We start from the raw sequence: 17,646 nt of genomic DNA on the forward strand, positions 1-17,646 counted from the left end.
GTTCTGAAGGATAGTGCCATGGGTCTAGGCTTTGGATATAAAATCATTCCAATTCTATTCCAAGATTATATACGGAGTACTTTAATATATGGAGGTATGCCACATAGCCGAATAGAAAGAACACATATAAAAAAAAAAAAGCCAGTTGCCTGACGATCAACTAGGGTCACAAGATGGCACAGTTGGACTCCTGATTCAAGTACCAATCAGGTCACTGGGTTCCCGCCCGGGCAATGACGAATGTGTATTGATAGGAGATGGCCGCAAGCAGTGCAGTGACTTGGAAACGACCGGTTTGCCATGTATCGATCACCTGCATAGCATCGACCGGTCTAGTACTTGGAAGAGTGGATGGGGTGGGCCCAATGATGTCATGAGGCCTTAGTCAGTCGCATCACCTGATAGATATTAACTAAGGTAGTTAACTACGACCTCGCTAACTAATTACGGCGTAGTTAACGACACCCCGATACACTTAATTCATATACCTATCTAGGTCGTTGCCCTGTAACTATGGAGTACATGTGCGACTTAAAAATATCTTTGTGGCAAAGATGAATCGTGGCTTATCACTAAGCCGGCACTAGAGGCACCCGGGCCCCGGAAGACATGTGTCAGTTAGGTAATCGCTCAGGTCACCACATTGCTACGATCAGGTCGCGCCATCTCGCGCGCTAACGCCTACAGGAGAGGATCATTACTCCGACCGTCACGCCTTCTTGCGCACGAGCACTTGGGATTATTTTTGGCGCCCTTAGGAGTAGGAAGCCCCTTGATCTTTCCTGTTTCTGGCACATTCCCAAGGTGCCTGGCCCGCCATTCTTAACCTGCGGCTGAGACACTCGGGACATTCTTCTTGTCCGTATTATTGGGTTAGGAAGTTGGGTCGGTGTCGATCTAATTATTAGAGCTATCGGGAGCTACTATAGCTGTGGGAATTGTTCTCAATGGGTTTAACTAGACAACCTTTCAACCCGTGACCCTCACAAGGTGTACTCCGTATGCTCCATAATACTCGCCAGTGTTGGCATGACGTGGTCGGACCTCCAGGGCTGAAAGGCTAATCCGTCAAACAATGCAAACACCTTCGTCAAGCCCTTATCGCAACAATAGATAAGAAATTAAAGATTGGGCATCCCTCGGAATGGATCACAACGGCCTCTGATAATAGGTCAATTGACTTTTTCAACCAGACAAATCTTGGTTCTCCTCGGTGCATACCAGACCACTCAATTTCACTAAACAATAAATCGAAAATCCCTCACAAACCACAACAATGCTTCATTCCCGTTTACGGCCCCTCCCCCGCCATCATCATCCTAGCACACCCACAACCAGTGCCCCGGCACCAGAATTCCAAAACGAGGACGCCGACTGCGAATTTGACGAATCACCCGAAGATCTCTTCGGTACATTCCTCCCCCATCTCTTTCCAGACGACGCACCTTCCTTCCACGGCGACCCAGGCCAACACCTCCTCTACAGCTCCCCGCGGTATGGCGACCTCAACATCATGGTCCCCAGCTACCCAAGCTCAAGCCAGCAACGGCCCGAGGCAGACAGCTCCGTGAACCAAGTCGACGAGGGACGCAGGCTCTTCGCGCATTTCCTCTGGAGCGCAGCAATGGTCGTGGCCGGGGCCGTGGAGGAAGCAGACACACCCACCGCACCAGGCGAGACCGAGACAGAAGCCCAGAGAGAGAACCGGGAGTTGTGGAGGATCAAGGGGGAGAGTGTGCTGGAACTAGGCGCTGGTAAGTGGCCACTGGCCGTTGATGCTATACATCCTCTTCAACCCCCTAACCCAAACCAAACTAACGCATTCATATTACTTACAGGCGCCGCCCTCCCATCCGTCGTCTGTGCCCTAGCCAACGCCTCGAGGGTCGTGGCAACCGACCACCCCTCCTCGCCTGCGCTCAGCGGCGCAATCGCTTTCAATGTTGAGTACAACCTGGCCAGACGCTCGCCTACGGTCGTGAAAGCAGTATCAGTGTACCCGCACCAATGGGGTTTGTTGGATGACTCCTTCTCGACGGCGAACAAAGGTGCCTTTACGCGAATCGTGGCGGCGGATTGTTACTGGATGCGCGCGCAGCATGAGAACCTTGTGCGCACGATGCAGTGGTTCCTTTCGCCCGGTGGGAAGGTGTGGGTCGTTTCTGGGTTCCATACTGGTCGGGCGATTGTTGCCGGGTTCTTTGAGACGGCGCTTGAGAATGGCTTTGTGATTGAGAGGATCTATGAGAGGGATTTGATTGCAAGGTCGGAGGATGACGGTGAGATTCGCAGGGAGTGGGCTCCGATTAGGGAAGGGGAGGGCACGGAGAATCAGAGGAGGTGGTGTGTTATTGCTGTTCTCAAGAGGAGAGGGGAGTAGAGTCGTTGGTTTGGTTCTGATGATGGTCTTGGGTGCATTTTGAGCGATATCTCTCCCCTTGCATGATGATACTACGAACTCAGAATAGATGAGTATACAATAGTCTATAGTGAATGATTGAAATGTTTCAGTACTATATTCAGCATATCGCTATACTAGCTATCTGCACTCCACCTTTTTTCTGCTTAGGGTATAGTTCGCATGGTAATCCGCAGGTCTGCTCAAATATCAAGCGTCCCCAAGCCTCTGGAAACACACCGTACAAACCCCCTGGCCCTCATGTCCTCCAAACCGGAACCGAGGATACTCAACACGGCCCCAAACCACCAACCGATCCCCACTCGTCCGCTCACCAGTGAACCAGTGCACCAGCTCTTCCTCAGTCCAGTTGCAGGTAGTAACAATCAAGAACCCACCGCGCCGCACTAAGTGCCGCGCGATATCAGGGTACCTCTCACAGACACGGGTAGTCTTCGCATCATCAGCAAGCGAAACAGCATCGAACGTCCCCTTATCGAGAACGATATCAAAGCCGCCTTGATCGTATGGAAACCAGGGAAGTGTTTCCTCCGAGGGAGACGAGGACGAGGGTGATACCTCGAGACCCGTCTCAGAAAGAACAGCCTTCGAGCCGAGGATATCCCATTCCTCGAACTGGATGGATGTATCTTGTCCCGGCAAGTCCTTAGATCCAGTATCTTCCTCAGCCTCAGCCTCTGCTTCTTCTTCCTCTTCATCATCAGATTCAGATTCATCCTCATCCTCAGAGTCACTCCGATAAGCCGAATGCCCTCTCACACGCTGCAACTCCCTCGCAAGCTCAACACTCTGGCGCGAGTAATCAACGCCAACAAGACGCCCAATATACCCACCCCTCTTCCTAAGCAGCGCAAGCATACTCCCATTCCCCGTGCCCAGATCCAGAACGCTTGGCTGGCGGGCGCCTTTCTTGTGCGCTGTATTGCGCGGCGATAGGGGGAAGGACTTGCGCGTGAGGAAGCGGAGAACTTTTTGCGGGGCGTTGTGTTCGGAGAACCAGGATGTGCCGGGGTCGTCTTCTTCGTTTAGGTCGGAGGTGGTAGATGCGGCATCGTCGTCATTTTGGTCTGGGTTGGCATTGGCATTGGGGTTGTTCTTTGGAGCTTCGTGTGAGATGTGCGCTAGGGTGCGGGCGTAGTAGGATTCCCAGCTAGGTTGGGGTTGTTAGTTTGGGATTGAGAATTGGTTTAGATAGCAGATGCAGTCTTTAGATCAATTGGTGGCTCAATTGATGTATACAGCTTTCGTGGAGGGGTAGAGCGGGGTTCATGGAGTCCCGTCCAGCAAAGGAAGGAAGTGTGGCTGAAAAGGACACATACTAGTCTTTTGTGCCTAGCTCGCTGGGTGAGAGGTATGCCGGATGGGATTCTTCAGCCATTGTCGCGAGCGTGGAGAGGAATGCGCAAGGAAAATTTGGGATGGAGCTCTGGAGAGGTTCTCGGAGCTTATCGCTATCTCCGTTCTAATATAACAGCCAGCCACAAACTAACTAGACTGGATTCCATGTTTACAGCTTTACGAGAAATAATTCAAGCTTAACGTCGATCTCTATTGTGAGAATGTGCAAGTGGGGTATTTATCACGCCATATTTCACCCATAATCCCAGCATACCGTGAGTTTCAAGGGTCGAAGCTTCAGCACGAATGCTGACACTAAAGGTGCAGAAGCAAATCCCTTGCCTGACAAGATGGAAAAACAGGAGAGTGACACGAGACAATCAAGCGAAAGTGAGACGAAAGCCAAGGGAGGTAAGAGAAACCCCAAAGAGATAGGACCCTCCGATAATATTACAGGTACCAGGCCGAAAGGAAGCAGACAGGTCTGTTTCAACCTTTCAGAACCTGGCCTTGGTATCATATTTGTCCGTTTTGGACACCCAAGACGCCAGTGGTAAAAGAAAGAATAAGTTCGAGCGATGATGACCAGTAATGGCGTTGAAAAGACCCGTAGGTCCAAATGACAAAAAGAAATATGCAGTAAGTATGCAAGTTGGGAAAAATGGCGATGAGCGACAGCAAAGCCTGCTTTGGTCATGAATATCATCAAGCCAGTCATCTGATTTAGATGAGTGGAAGAAATTAATAAGAGAATAGAAGGGTTGCATCGACCCGGGACCCCGGGTTGGTCAGATGGTCTTCAATCAGGAAAGAGACATGGAAAATATGTCGGGTCGTGGAATCGTTTCAGGCCTGTATCAAAGGACAAAGGCGGAGATCACAAGAATTCATCAATAGATCTCATGATCAGGGGCTCGCCGCTAGATGGAGGCGAGCGAGGGTCTGCCGGTTCGGTGGCAAACCCTATGGCGTAAGGGATGGAAGGTGAGCGATCAATCCGGTGAAATGATGGTGGTGCTAAAGGAGTTGGCGAGAGGAATGCGCTTGTCCTCGGCGAAAACAAATCATCGCTGGAGTCTGGCGCATCGCGTAGAAACACATGGCTCTGAACGAGCGGGTCACAGCTGCTGACGCTACGCGGTAACCCTCGCCGGCCAAATGCAGGTCCCACGGACTGGAACTTCTGTCGGAATGGGAGGGGTCGGGGGGACAGACTCCGCTTGGGAGAGTAGGATTTGAACTTTGTGTAGGTACCGTCGTCGCTTGTATTGGGACGCATCGATCTCGTTTCTGGAATTGAGAGGCAACTGACTGAAGGTGTCTGTGACAGCCCACGGAAGGGTGGCCTTGATTCATTGGACGCTGAGCGCTCAGCTCGTGCAACCTGAGGCTCTGAGCTTCGTCGGCCGGTTTGGACGAACCATTCCTGGGGCGGGGGCTTAGAGGTAGATCCCCGCAACAATTTAGAGCGGAAGTCTGTGAGCTGGTAGATGAGACTCATGTTCGGGCCAACCCACTTGCTGCGTCCCTTGACTGCTTCGTACATCGAGTTGAAATCCAAGTGTCGGTTTTTATACAATCCGTAGGCAATCACTAGCGATGCCGAGCGGCTAGCGCCGAGCTGGCAATGCACGAGAACTTTCTTTCCGTCCGCGATCCGGTCGTCAATCAGCTCACAGAGCGGGAGGAGGTCTTCAAGAATTTCGGAGTTGTGGTCCCAACCGACATGGAGGTACTCCGGTACGGAATTTGCAGGGGTGGAAATAGTAGGGATTGCCGTCTCGGAATCCAAGGGCTGGAATTCCCAGGCAGACTTGAAGGACATTTCTGAAATCGCGGTCTGGGGCTCGCTGCAGGAGAAGCGTTTCGAGGACATGGAGGTGTTTCGCCATGCGCTCATCACTGTATCACTCCGCTCATCCTTGCTAGTATTGAACGGGTTCGCCACTTCTTTGGCGACGTTGATCACGACATCGAATTTGGCCGCTTCTTCTGCTGTCGGTTCAAGATACAGGTAGACGCCAGAGTCGTGGATCCGGATAGGCCCATCCGGGTAGCCACGATCCTTCTTGCGGGTCGACTCGCGCGAGTCGAGGTGGTCATCCTCCTCTTCCAGGCCATCAAGAACTCGATGCGAGAAGCCAGATCCATCAATCGGCTTCAGGGTGACAGGGGACGTAGCATCATCGGGAGGGTCACTAGAAAACCGGCGCGCACCATGTGACATTAACCGGGGAAGCTTCATACCTCCCCGGGGTGCGAACGAAGGCGATGTAATCGATGCAAGCGAAGGTGAGGATTCTGCATGACGTAGGGATGGAGTTGGGGGCACGGCATCGGTGGCGATACCGGATAAGGGTTTATTGAAAGTGGGGGTCTGGATGGTAAGATTGGCGGCGCGTCGCCTCGCGCTCTTGTTATTGGAAGGGATCGGGATGATGGGAGAGAGCGGGGCATCAAAATGGTGTTTTGCCGTGGTCTCCACCACCGACGAAGTAGCGATAGGTGGGGGAGCCTGAGATGGAGGTGGCATTCGCAATGACAGGTTCTTGAGATTGCGCGCCCGCCGATTTGGGGAGTCGGGGCGCGTATTATGAGAGTTCGGTGGCGACAGGCGCGGTTCGCAAACAGGCGCAAGGCGCGACGCAAGTTCCACGGGCCGTGAGGAAGGCATGAACTTTGGGTATGCGACGGACATCGCAGACGGAGATTCCGGGGACGAGCTCGGAGAGACGTCACCCCCGCCGGGCGAATCAAAGGGCGAGATGGTGGTGGTCGGGGAGGACTCCGTAGATGCCGAGGTCACAGATGAAACACTTTCGCGGTGGGGGGAAGGAAGTAGACGTGTATTGACAGGGACATGGGTTGGGTATTGTAGAGGGTGGATAGTGTTTGCTTCTTCTTTGTATCGCGGAAGGGGACCACCAAACACCGACATAAAAGAAGGAAATGCGTCCGGAAAGGACTGGCTAGTTTGTACTGGCATTGTCCGAGTGGTAGTATGAAAGGAAAAGTTTCTTTTTTTTTTCAATCCGGCTCTCAGAAGAGGCTAGATTGGCATTCGGGGTATCGAAGATGCACTTGCTTCCTGCGCAAATGGGATCTCTATGGGGGAGGAATGGGCGTTTAGCTTCAATCTAGGGCAGCTGAAATGCAAGGGTTTTGCGACTAATGATCCGATCATGCAAATCACAAGGGGAAAGGCATCCACACGAGATCGAGTATAATGAAGAGGTTGGATAGGAAGGCCATCCACATACCAGATCACAAGGGTATGTGTATTTTCCAAGGAAGATGAAGGAATGAAAGATCCAAGACTCAGATCAAAGAAGTAATCGAATGTATCACAATATAGGCGATGAATATAGAATCCAAGCGGGTTCCTCCAGGGAACTGGAGAGAGGATGAAAGAGAAAGCAGAATCGATGTAGAAAGAGAAAAAGGAAAGAAAGAAAAATGAGAGTATACGGGTTTTGGACCCTTTGTGGTTTTATTTAGAGATCGATTTTCACCTGTAACATACAATACACGAAAAAGAGGGGATCCAGAGAGTTGGAGAGAGCAACACCAATCACTGCGCCGTGCTCTATATTTAGCCGCCCTGGAATGTTCAGGCGTCAAACCGCCGACGATGAGAGGCTACAGGTGTGCCATCACCTGCCTTAGTGTATATTATCGATGATGTTACAGGTGAGATAATAGTCTTTCGGCCTTTGGAACCTCCAGGAAAATACATGTAATACCCACATACGTCCGAGTATGTTCTGTTAAAGTTGGATAAGATTGACAATTCCCGTGCTCTCACTATCTGTTACACATGGTACCAAACGGCTCAGGACCGAGATGACAAGGGGGAGACATTGAGACGGGATATGGTGGAGATGTGCTGGTGCGTAGTGACCCGAAAGGGAGTTGATTTGGTGAATTCCAAATTCCCCTCGATCACCCCACTATTATCGGTTCGACTATATGTAGTTTCTCAGTCGTATGAGTTCGCTATCAAGTCCACCTGCATTCAATCATTCACACGGTCTGGCTGAACGGTGGGCTGGCTGACCCATGGATGGTGTGGGCATACCATTGGCAGTCCCTAAATAGGAACTGAGGGGGATCTGATTGGTGGAGATCGAGAGGACAAGGCACAACCTGAAACCCCATGGATCTGGTTTGGCGCTGTCTGAAACACGCCAAACTGACACTAGTGGGTGACTAGCAGGTCTTGGCAGTTACTTGTCTCTAGATAGTCTATGAAGTACGTAGAATATATATATATATATATACAAACAGAGTCAATTCGGTTGGAATTTGATTTCATGGAATATACATTCTACATTACATCATCCAGGTTTATTCCCATGGAGGCTGAGGAGAGTTATTGAAGCTTGAGGCCCACTTGGTTTCGAATGACGAATGATCGGCCTTTTCCACGTGGGTTCTCGTAACGATCCTGAAACTGGATCTTCGGTTGGCGATATACCGAGTCTGGAGAAGATATTCCCATACATCATTCTATAAAACATCTGGTTTGGGCCAGAAGAGTTCCAGATAGATGAGCCCCTTTTGGTGTAGTGATCCTAAGGGAGCGTGTTTCACTGGCTTCTAAAAATAAACGTCCTGAATCGCACATGAGCTGTTTATAACGTATGCTTTTGTGTTTCGGACTTGACACATTGGTTTGTCGCATAGAGTACGGAGTAGAGAACAGCTTGTTCAATTCGACTACTAGTGAACTCTTGGTCTTGTCTTATTACTGACACAGGTACGGGGTACAGATTGCAAATAGCACTGCAACATATGGTTACGGCTAGCCGTTGCAATATATCGAGTTCTCCGGATTATTCCACAAATAGATTTCGGTTCAATGATTAATATAAACAAAATACCGGATTGGTCTACTCTGTATTGAACGTTGAGGTTTGCCACAATATGCACGACAATGGATTTGTCACGCGATAGTAGGCTAAGCTGAGTGGCAGTGCCCAGACGTCGAAGGATTCGGCTTATATTGCTACATGGATCTCATTCGACCAAGCGTTCCGTAGGATTCCAGATTAAATGATAGTAGCGAGATCAGGTATACTCCGTGCAAGGATATAGATCACTGAATAAACCCCTTTATTGGCATAGCCTTGCTTATTTTCTCTATTTAAGTAGTTAACTAGTAGCCCAGTTTCTCAAGAAAAGCAGCTATAACTAACTAGCCTTCCACGGTTGAGGCAGTGCCACACTACTTCATTACTTAATTGAGCATTAAGCAGGTTAATTAACAGCAAAACAACTTGCGCCAAGTACTTTTCCTAACCCAAGCTGCCCACTTTACATTTGTGCATCTTGGAATTGAAGCAGCACATCCGGGCATGCCTATATTGTAGATATAGTCCAATGAAGGCCTAGACAGACCATTGGCTAGCATCCTTAGGGTCTATAGAGTGAACTACATCGAATCGTACCTGGTTCGTTTTAAAACCTGTCAGTCGAATTCAATTTGGGTGGTTTCAAAGTAACCATGGATCCTGACTGAGAGGAACCATGGTTCCTGCCCTGTTTGTTTTGATTTTTTCTTTTCCGTTCTTTTTTCCGTTCTGGTTGTTCGGTTCCTTCTTCCTGATGTTTGGGTTTGAGGTAGGCCATTCGACTACAGCATCTACATCGTTACATAGATATAGGTAGCATCGTCCATACCCCGTCTATAGAGGTCATTCACGTCAAATTCTATCAACTTTCATATGAACAAGTCAAAAGGATACCCCAAGTTTTAAACCCAATCAATAGAAATAAAAAGCTTGTCAATATTGAAATTTTCCCACACTACTAAGTATATACCCGCAATATTTTCTGACAGGTCAAGTCCTCAAGTCCTTACTGACATTCTGCAGTGACTAGGGCTTGTGCATATTTCCAATCCATCAGAACTATACCATCCCAGCTTTCCCCAGAATTGTCAGGCGAGGTAGGAACACCTCAAACGGTACTCTGTACTTCATCGTACTCTGTATGTTGTACTCCGTACTCCGTACAGGTACACGATGACTGCGGGTTCCCGTGACCATTTGCGACCCAACCAGGTCAATCAGCGTTCTGGCCATGACCATGACCAGCACTCCCAACCTCCCCGACATTTTCCTCTCTCGCGTTCTTTGTCGTTGCACACTCGCTTCCATGGCCCCACTGATGAAACGCCCGATCTAACCACCAAACGCTCCTTATTGCACCGCGCCCGACGATCCGTCTTAAGCTTCAGCTCACCCAGCCCCCAAGCTTCTGAATCTCCCTATGCTTCAAAGAGGCGCAGACAGGACGAATTACACCAAGATCGCCCTGATGTGAAAAGAGCAATGCCATCAAGTCTGGCTTATTCTGGAGCGACCAGAACCCTAAATGAGAATAATCGCTCTCACAATGGCAGTCTCAACGGTACTCATCGGGGGGCCGAGGACAAGTCCTCGGGGGACGAGGGCCGCCCAAAGAACGAGGATGTGTTTCTGAATATTGCGAGAACCGATTCCGGTCGGCGCGACTCCATAGGACGCTCAGATTTCAGACGGGTAAGTGAGAAGGAAACAGGTCTTGAGCCGATCGCATTCCGAATCGCTTTTGTGCTATCCGCGTGACCCCTTCTTGCGACTGCCCGATGGCTAACGAGAACATAATAGTCACGGCTGGGTTATTCTAGCCAAAGTCTACGGTCGCCAACGACAGAACAAACCCCCTCACCCGATCAGCGGTATAGCAATCTCGACAACCCCTTGCATTTCCAGAATGATTCCCCTACTGCTCCCTACAGCGCCACCCATACTCTAGCGTCATCCGCCCATCCTCTAGACGACCCTGCTCGCTTCCGATACAGTACCCTATCCAGTGCGCGATCCGCCGTCGGTGTTCCGCGCAGCCGCTTCAGCCGCACGAGCCCAGAAACTTCACCGCGCACACCGTCTGCTGCCGAGGAGCTGGAGCGTCGGTCCTCTCTCAATGATCCGCGCATCAATCGCCATTCGGGGCTCTCTACAATCCGAAGCAGCCGGCAAACTTCAAACTCCGAAGTGATCGGGCGACCGCGAGCCGATACAGAACGATCGCGCGCTGATGGAAGCGAGTCGACGTTGTCTATCACGGCCCCATCGACCGTCTGGGACGAATTGGATGATCTCAAAGATCGCATCAAGAAGCTGGAACTGACAGGCAAACTGCCCGCATCATCTTCGGCGGCGATGTACACCCCTACGAACGAGAGACCGCGGACTGCAAACACTACCATTACCACCTTATCCTCCTCACCAAAGCAACGCCGCAAAACCAGCATCTCAGCTGCAGATATTGAACATAACCCGGCGCATCCGATCCTGCAATCCGCATTGGCCAAGGCAAAAGCTGTTTTGAGCGGTGAAGTGTACACCTGCCTCGAAGCGACGATAACCGATGCTTTGAACCTTTCCACCGCGTTAGGCGTCAATACCGCTCCGTCAGGCAGTGTCTCTGTTGTGAATGGAGGATACTCCTCGCCCGAACGACATGCCCGCCGCAAAGCGGACAGTGTATGTCGTAGCCTGACCGAGCTCTGCCTAGCCTTGACGGATGAGCAGTTAAAGAGTGCCCGACCGTCCTCGAGCCGAGAGACAGTCGTGCAGCCCCAATTATCGAATGGTGCAGGAGCCGATGCTCGTATGTCCATACCAACGTATCAGCGAAACGGGAACCAAGAGCCTGAAGGAGTTGAGCGGCGCCATAGTACGAATCGCATGTCCAGTCGCCTTGAAGCACGTCGATCATCCGTGGTCAATGCCAGCCCTGGAAACACGAACGATATCAAGCAGAGTCCAACACAATCTCCCGGCATGTCTAGCCCAGCCAGTCGTCTCAATCGCATGCCAAGTTCCCTCCGCAGCCGCAGGCTGACCATTGGCGAGGAGAACGGAGAGACCGGAAGTTCACATAGTCGTTCGAGTTCCAGAGTCAATACAGAAATACGCACATCGCTTCCTGCGCAAGCCATACCCCCTCCTCGGCAACGATTCTCCCAAGGTCACACTGTGTCCCGCTCCATTTCCGGTGCGCAGCAGGAACATAACGGCTTCGGATACTCCCCTCGCTCCCCACAATACCAACCATCACACCAATACCAACAACCATCCCACCTCCCCCAGCCGCAGGTGCAGTCATCCCAGCCTCGGACACCGACTCTCTCGTCGAGTTTCTCATTCCGCCGAAGCTACATGAACCCTGCTACGTACACTCCTGCGATATCCCGCTCCAACATCCAGGCTGGGTCTCGCCGTTACGGCCTAACGCCCAGCTTCTCTTCCAATAACGTCCAGGGATCTTCAGCCGAAGAGAGTCCGCGATCACTCCAAATGGAACCCTCCCAGACCAGGATTTCGACCCCATCAAGCAAAGTGGCAACCAGCTACACACCAATCCAAACACCACGACTGCGAACGAACAGCTTGGGGGCCCGAAGATTCGGTCTTCGAAATCGTGCTCCGGCTACCCCCAATAATGCAAACCTCGATGACAGCATCGATTAACGTCCAAATCTCTGATATCCTCTGGCTGAACCCCACTATCATGCATGCCAACCGTCAAAATATCCGGTTACGTCACTTACGCAGCGATTTTCTTTGGACATCTGCTTCGACATCGGCATTCATTCCATCTTTTGAACGGACTTTGCCTGTTATGCATGTCTCAGCAGCCACGGCAGTTCGAAGTTTTCCCTCCTATGCACGGTTCACAAAATTTCGCTATGCATTCCCACGAATCTCCTCTGTATTTTCCCATCACGCTGCCAGCACATTACACATTCTATTAAATGTCCACATTTCTCTGTGTGATCTTTGTCTGCGGGAAATACCCCTGACAGCAAAAACACCATCTCACCACCGTGGACTATCATCATGTCTACCGGTGGCTTGCCATTTCATGTACAAACCTACCATTGGCGGCGTCTCTTGTCCATAATACTCTACCGGGTGGCACACTGTTCCATGTGTGTATCCCGCGCTAGGGTTTACCGTTCCTTGTTTTTCTTTTTCTTTTCCCTGTTTATTGTTTTGTCACGTCTCTCATTTCTTGTGGGCACGTTTTTGTATCTAAGTCTGTTGCCCGCAGGTCTTTTCTCTTGTTTCTTTTGTTGTCCTGAGTCGCAACGAACATATACATAACGATTGAATGGAATGAAATGATATTCAAGAGCTTTTTGATTAATTCTATTGCTTTCTAAATATAATACAATGTAGGAGGATATAGGTGTCTTTCTGGATATTTCTTGAGATTCAGATAATGGCAATGTCCTATTGACATTCAACACCATATATTCATACTTGAGCCAAGGTGGTACGCAGCGAGGAGACACATGAAAGAAGGGTAATTAGGAGACGAGGAGCGTTTTTTTATTATTTAGAGGTTTCGTTTTCAAGGGTTGGTAAAAGGTGGTAGCATTGCAGTAAGTCAGGGATAGGAAGGGAACGAGAACAGGGTACAGAAGTCGAGGAGATAAGAGTAGAGGAAAGACAAGGATCAATATACCCCGCCAGCGAATTGGCGACGTACAAGGCGGAACGATGAGAAGGACAAGGTGGAGGTAGGGACCGGGATAGTGGCGGAGAGGTCTGTGGTTCAGGAGTCGGGGTAAGGTGTAAAGAGAGATTAGGGACATCGCGGTGACAGTTCAGCTGAATGGGGGAAGCGAGGGAGGGAATGGAGGTGTGAGGCTGTTGTAATTGACAAAGTTGAGAGATAGGATCGAGAGACAGCCGGGTCGCGATGCAATTCAACGCACAATGGTCGATAAAGACCACACAAACTTGGTATCTAATACGCATGTATTCCCTCCATCCATCGCAGTGAACTTTTGTCTTTTTTGTGAATAAAGCGACGTGTGACGAGGCTAGAACCTCAAAAGATAGCCGAGGAAGAAGATCAACAGAGAAAAGCAATTGGAATGAAATAGAAAATAAAAAAGAAATAAAAGAAGCGCTAGCACATGACCGCCGCTGATCGTGACCGACAAGTCTTCAAGGAAGTCGTAAGGTCAGAGAACACAAAGGAGTCCTGCTAGGACCGTCTCATCCGCACACAAAACACCAGAGATGATCCCGCAGGATTTACTCCTGGGGAAGCTGGCTGCGGCGAGTCTTCTCGGCTTCCAGGTTCTCGTATAGAAGGTATAGGGCCTTTTCATTGGCCTGAGCACTTCCCATGATGGTGAACATGCGCTCGCCGGTCTCGTCATGAGGAGCCTTGGCGATCGAAATCCGAGCGCCAGAGCTTCGGCGAATCTCTGTGATCTTGGTTCCGCCCCGGCCGATGATGCATCCAACCATGTCCGCGGGAATGCTGATGTTCTGGGTCTGGATCTCTTCGCCATCTTCCGTAACTAGGGGGTAGCCGCGGTTTCCAGCATCCGAGTTGGATCGGCGGTTATAGCCACCATCGCTGAAGTCGGCGCCGTTGCCGGTGCGGTTGTACTGGCGGCTGTTGTTGTTGTTGCCCTGGTAGCCATTTCCAGCAGGGGGGTTGTTGTTGAGTGGCTGCGAGGCGCTGAGGGAAGCGCGCACGGCGGGGTTGTAGAGAACAGTGCCGGTGCCACGTTGCCAGTCGTCAAGCAGACATTTGCCGATTTCCCAGATAGCCTTCTCGATGCCCTCGGGGGTACCCTGGACCTCGACAATGCGCTCTGTGGATTGGGGAAGCATTTCCTTTTGCGCGACCATACGAACACCCGATGCATCCTGAATGTGCTTGATCTTCAGGCCCTGTCGTCCAATGATGGTACCCATTTGGTTGTGGGAGATTAGAAGGCGAACGGCTGGAGAGAGTTAGAACAAGCTCAGATCAAAATGGGAATTTCCAGACTCTCTGTATGGGTTGCTTTAATTCCCCGAACAGCATAACCAGTCCAAGTCCAAAATATTGAGGGGCAATAAAAAAAAGATATCACTTACGGTGGGTCCCATTGTTAGAGACAATACCACCCATGCCCATCTGCGGGGCACCCTCCAAAAGACCCTTGGCCACGATCGCATAGGCGCGAGCAAGCGAGCGCAATTGACCAGTAATGGTCAGGACACGGTCATGGACACCGGGAACTACCTTGCTCACACCGGCTTTGACACCAGTCTCATCGCGGAGGTCGGCAACGTTCTTACCAGCCTTGCCGATGATAACACCGGCCTCCTTGGAGGAGACAATAGCACGCAGAGTCAGCTCAGCGATAGCATACTCCTCCTCGGTCTTGAGGGGGGCCTCTAGGTCACCCTGCTCAGCGAGGTTGTCGTTGAAGTTATCGGTCATGGGCTCGTCCACGACAGTAGTTTGGTGAATCTCAGTGGAATCCATTTTTATCGATAATCGATGGAGGTAGGAGGAGCGATTGAGCGATTTGAAAAGGTCAAGTGAATGGCGGGATAAAAGGTTTCTTGAAGACCGTACGGTCGCGGGACGGTAGAGACTTCACACCCAAATAGTGGCAAAGTCAGTTTGGTAATTGAGACAAAGAGAAGTGCGCATGCCATATGTAGCTATGCGCAAATTCTCAGGTGAGGGAGTCCGTGAATAGGATCCAACTGCTAGAAAGAGTGAGGACTCACAGAAGAGGGAGATAGGAAGTGGAGAAATGGATGGGAGGGGAAAGCGGCAGAATCTCGGATCAAGAGAGGGGGAGAAGAAGGTGAACAGGAAAAGCAGTCGATGGGAGAAAGGGAGAAGAGGAGAAGGAGAAGAGGAGAGGAAGAAGAAAAGGGACGAAGGTGAGGAAGATGGAGATGTGAAAGAGTTGAAGAAGTTGGAGTGGTGGTGTTTTGCTTTAAGCGGAGAGAACCCGAGTATGAAAATCTGCCTTTTTTTTTTGGACTTCAGCTTCATCTTTCTATATTCTACTCTTCTTTCTATTCTATATTACCTGGTTCTGTCTACATCTTCTCTACTTATCAGCCTGGAATATCACTTTCTGCACCTGGTGCGCTTCAAATAGCTTATAGCCCTCCACTGCCTGCGAGAGCGGCATGATCTTATCTGTCATGAAGCTAAAAGTTCTTTGTCAGCACCAATATATCAGTCATATAACTATACCATGGACTCACCCAAGCTTATGTTGGTTCCTCTTGAGCACCTCAAGAGCCCGAGGAGCAACAGACCGAACAGGGCATCGCCCCATTTGGACAGTGAGGTTCTTGGAATAGGCATCATTGCCGTCCCACGGGATCTGCGTTCATTAGCAATAACACTAGTACCAATACAGACCTACTTACCTCTCCATTGTGGACACCCACACTACTAATAGTTCCCCAAGGCCGCAACAGTTCAAAGCCAGTGCGCAATGCAGGGCTCAACCCGACGACTTCAATGACAGCATCGGCACCACGTCCATTTGTCAACTCCTGAACACGCTTGTCTAGACCAGCCCGGTCCAGTTGGAAGTTCCACGGCTCGGCACCAAGCGACTTGGCAAGCTCCAGTCTCGACGGAACCGAGTCAACCGCCAGAATATGCTTGGGCTTGTACTCCAGAGCATTGATGAGCGCACAGAGACCGACAGGCCCACATCCAATTAGGACTACTGTCTGTTCAGCAATTTGCTGCGGGGTTGAGTTCTTGAATGCATTGTTTGCTGCAAACCAGCCCGTGGGGAAAATATCTCCCATGAGCACCAGATATTTCTCGTCAACGCCCTCGGGGGCCTTCATGACGGAACCTTCCGCATTCGGGATGCGGGCCTGTTAATATCAGCATATAGAGCAAAGCTATAACATGCTTAGAAACTCACGTATTCAGCCTGTCCACCGTCCAAGCTGTCACATCCAAAAAGACTGTTCTTATCACAGCGAGAAGACCACCCTTGCTTGCAGTAGAAGCATTCGCCACTATCATGGTGTCAGCGCAACATTCGTACAATTGCAATATAGAACCAGCATATAATGAGCATACAACCTACCAGGAAGTAGTGAATGCAGTCACAACCCGGTCACCCTTCTGTAGAGTCTTGACAGCGCTGCCCATTTCCACAATGGTACCGACAAATTCATGTCCCATTATGAAATCTTTTCCTGCAGGCTCCACGCCACGGAACATGTGCAGCTCACTGTAGAATATTACGAAAATTAGCATGGGCCTTTTCGCAAGAAAAGTATAGATCAATCCCACCTTCCACAAAGCGCAGTATATCCAACCTTGACTATAACATCCTCCGGGTCCTGAACCTTGGGAATAGGCCTCTGCTCAACGGCGACCTTGTAGGGCCCGTGAAACACGACCGCCTGCATCATACCAGAATCCGATGGAGCAGGAGTCATTCTAACAATGGTCAGATCTCAATCTTTCACAGAGGATCGAAGTATGAGAGCAGCAACCTACTTTGGAATTTGGTGGCGGAATTCACAGTCAGCTGTAATAATAGTGGATATTTTCCAAGTCAAATTTCTTCAATATCGAACGATCAGATTGCAGACGGATCCGAATGAGTTAAAAAGAAATCTATGGACTAATTTCTCCAGTTTCGGGCTTCTGTGCGAATCACCTGGTGGGGCTGATACACTACAGTGGTTGATCTCCACTGAAAATGCCAAAATGGGATATAGATGGAGCTGGCTCCTCTTCTCATAGGAGTATGTTGTACGGATTTGTGGATACAACGGAATTATAGCTACCATTCCAAGCAGACTATATACTCCGAAAGATGGTCGATGCTACGCGGGAGAGAGATAAACCGTCAAACTGTATTCAAAGGACGTATCAGAAAGGCCGACGTGACATGCAAGTCCTGCTCTGCAAGTGTGCAGCTAGTTCCAATTTCATCGGGCCCAAAGAAACCGAATGAAGAAAAGCAAATACTCCTCGCAACGCCTTTCGGAAACACCAAAGCTGAGAAAGATAGACCAAAACAAGTCGCAAGAATC

At 50.2% G+C, this 17,646-nt stretch overlaps 6 protein-coding genes across 6 annotated transcripts; 2 read left to right on the forward strand and 4 right to left on the reverse strand.

Moving 5' to 3' along the window:
- Window positions 1-1,276: 1,276 nt before the first annotated feature.
- LCP9604111_5107 (putative nicotinamide N-methyltransferase) lies at window positions 1,277-2,380 on the forward strand (the record flags this gene model as incomplete). Its single annotated transcript, XM_039072881.1, has 2 exons — window positions 1,277-1,754; window positions 1,839-2,380. 2 exons carry the CDS (start codon window positions 1,277-1,279, stop codon window positions 2,378-2,380), a joined length of 1,020 nt encoding a protein of 339 aa, XP_038929078.1.
- A 228-nt stretch (window positions 2,381-2,608) lies between these two features.
- Window positions 2,609-3,797, reverse strand: LCP9604111_5108 (putative S-adenosylmethionine-dependent methyltransferase; the record flags this gene model as incomplete). The annotated part of the gene is made up of 2 exons (XM_039072882.1): window positions 2,609-3,569; window positions 3,739-3,797. The coding sequence occupies 2 exons, from the start codon at window positions 3,795-3,797 to the stop codon at window positions 2,609-2,611; spliced, it is 1,020 nt and encodes a 339-aa protein (XP_038929079.1).
- An 837-nt stretch (window positions 3,798-4,634) lies between these two features.
- dspD (putative protein-tyrosine phosphatase) lies at window positions 4,635-6,743 on the reverse strand (the record flags this gene model as incomplete). Its single annotated transcript, XM_039072883.1, has 1 exon — window positions 4,635-6,743. The coding sequence occupies one exon, from the start codon at window positions 6,741-6,743 to the stop codon at window positions 4,635-4,637; it is 2,109 nt and encodes a 702-aa protein (XP_038929080.1).
- Window positions 6,744-9,783: 3,040 nt separating this feature from the next.
- LCP9604111_5110 (putative LPXTG-motif cell wall anchor domain protein) lies at window positions 9,784-12,279 on the forward strand (the record flags this gene model as incomplete). The annotated part of the gene is made up of 2 exons (XM_039072885.1): window positions 9,784-10,302; window positions 10,411-12,279. The coding sequence occupies 2 exons, from the start codon at window positions 9,784-9,786 to the stop codon at window positions 12,277-12,279; spliced, it is 2,388 nt and encodes a 795-aa protein (XP_038929081.1).
- Window positions 12,280-13,857: 1,578 nt separating this feature from the next.
- On the reverse strand, window positions 13,858-15,091 carry LCP9604111_5111 (KH domain-containing protein; the record flags this gene model as incomplete). The annotated part of the gene is made up of 2 exons (XM_039072886.1): window positions 13,858-14,561; window positions 14,698-15,091. The coding sequence occupies 2 exons, from the start codon at window positions 15,089-15,091 to the stop codon at window positions 13,858-13,860; spliced, it is 1,098 nt and encodes a 365-aa protein (XP_038929082.1).
- Window positions 15,092-15,143: 52 nt separating this feature from the next.
- On the reverse strand, window positions 15,144-17,400 carry LCP9604111_5112 (alcohol dehydrogenase family protein; the record flags this gene model as incomplete). The annotated part of the gene is made up of 10 exons (XM_039072887.1): window positions 15,144-15,203; window positions 15,343-15,555; window positions 15,708-15,777; window positions 15,835-15,956; window positions 16,003-16,467; window positions 16,518-16,614; window positions 16,686-16,832; window positions 16,895-17,044; window positions 17,105-17,135; window positions 17,268-17,400. The coding sequence occupies 10 exons, from the start codon at window positions 17,398-17,400 to the stop codon at window positions 15,144-15,146; spliced, it is 1,488 nt and encodes a 495-aa protein (XP_038929083.1).
- Window positions 17,401-17,646: the final 246 nt, after the last annotated feature.

The sequence above is a fragment of the Penicillium roqueforti genome (genome assembly GCF_015533775.1).
Source record: "Penicillium roqueforti strain LCP96 04111 chromosome Unknown scaffold_11, whole genome shotgun sequence".
In the NCBI taxonomy this organism is placed as follows: domain Eukaryota; kingdom Fungi; phylum Ascomycota; class Eurotiomycetes; order Eurotiales; family Aspergillaceae; genus Penicillium; species Penicillium roqueforti.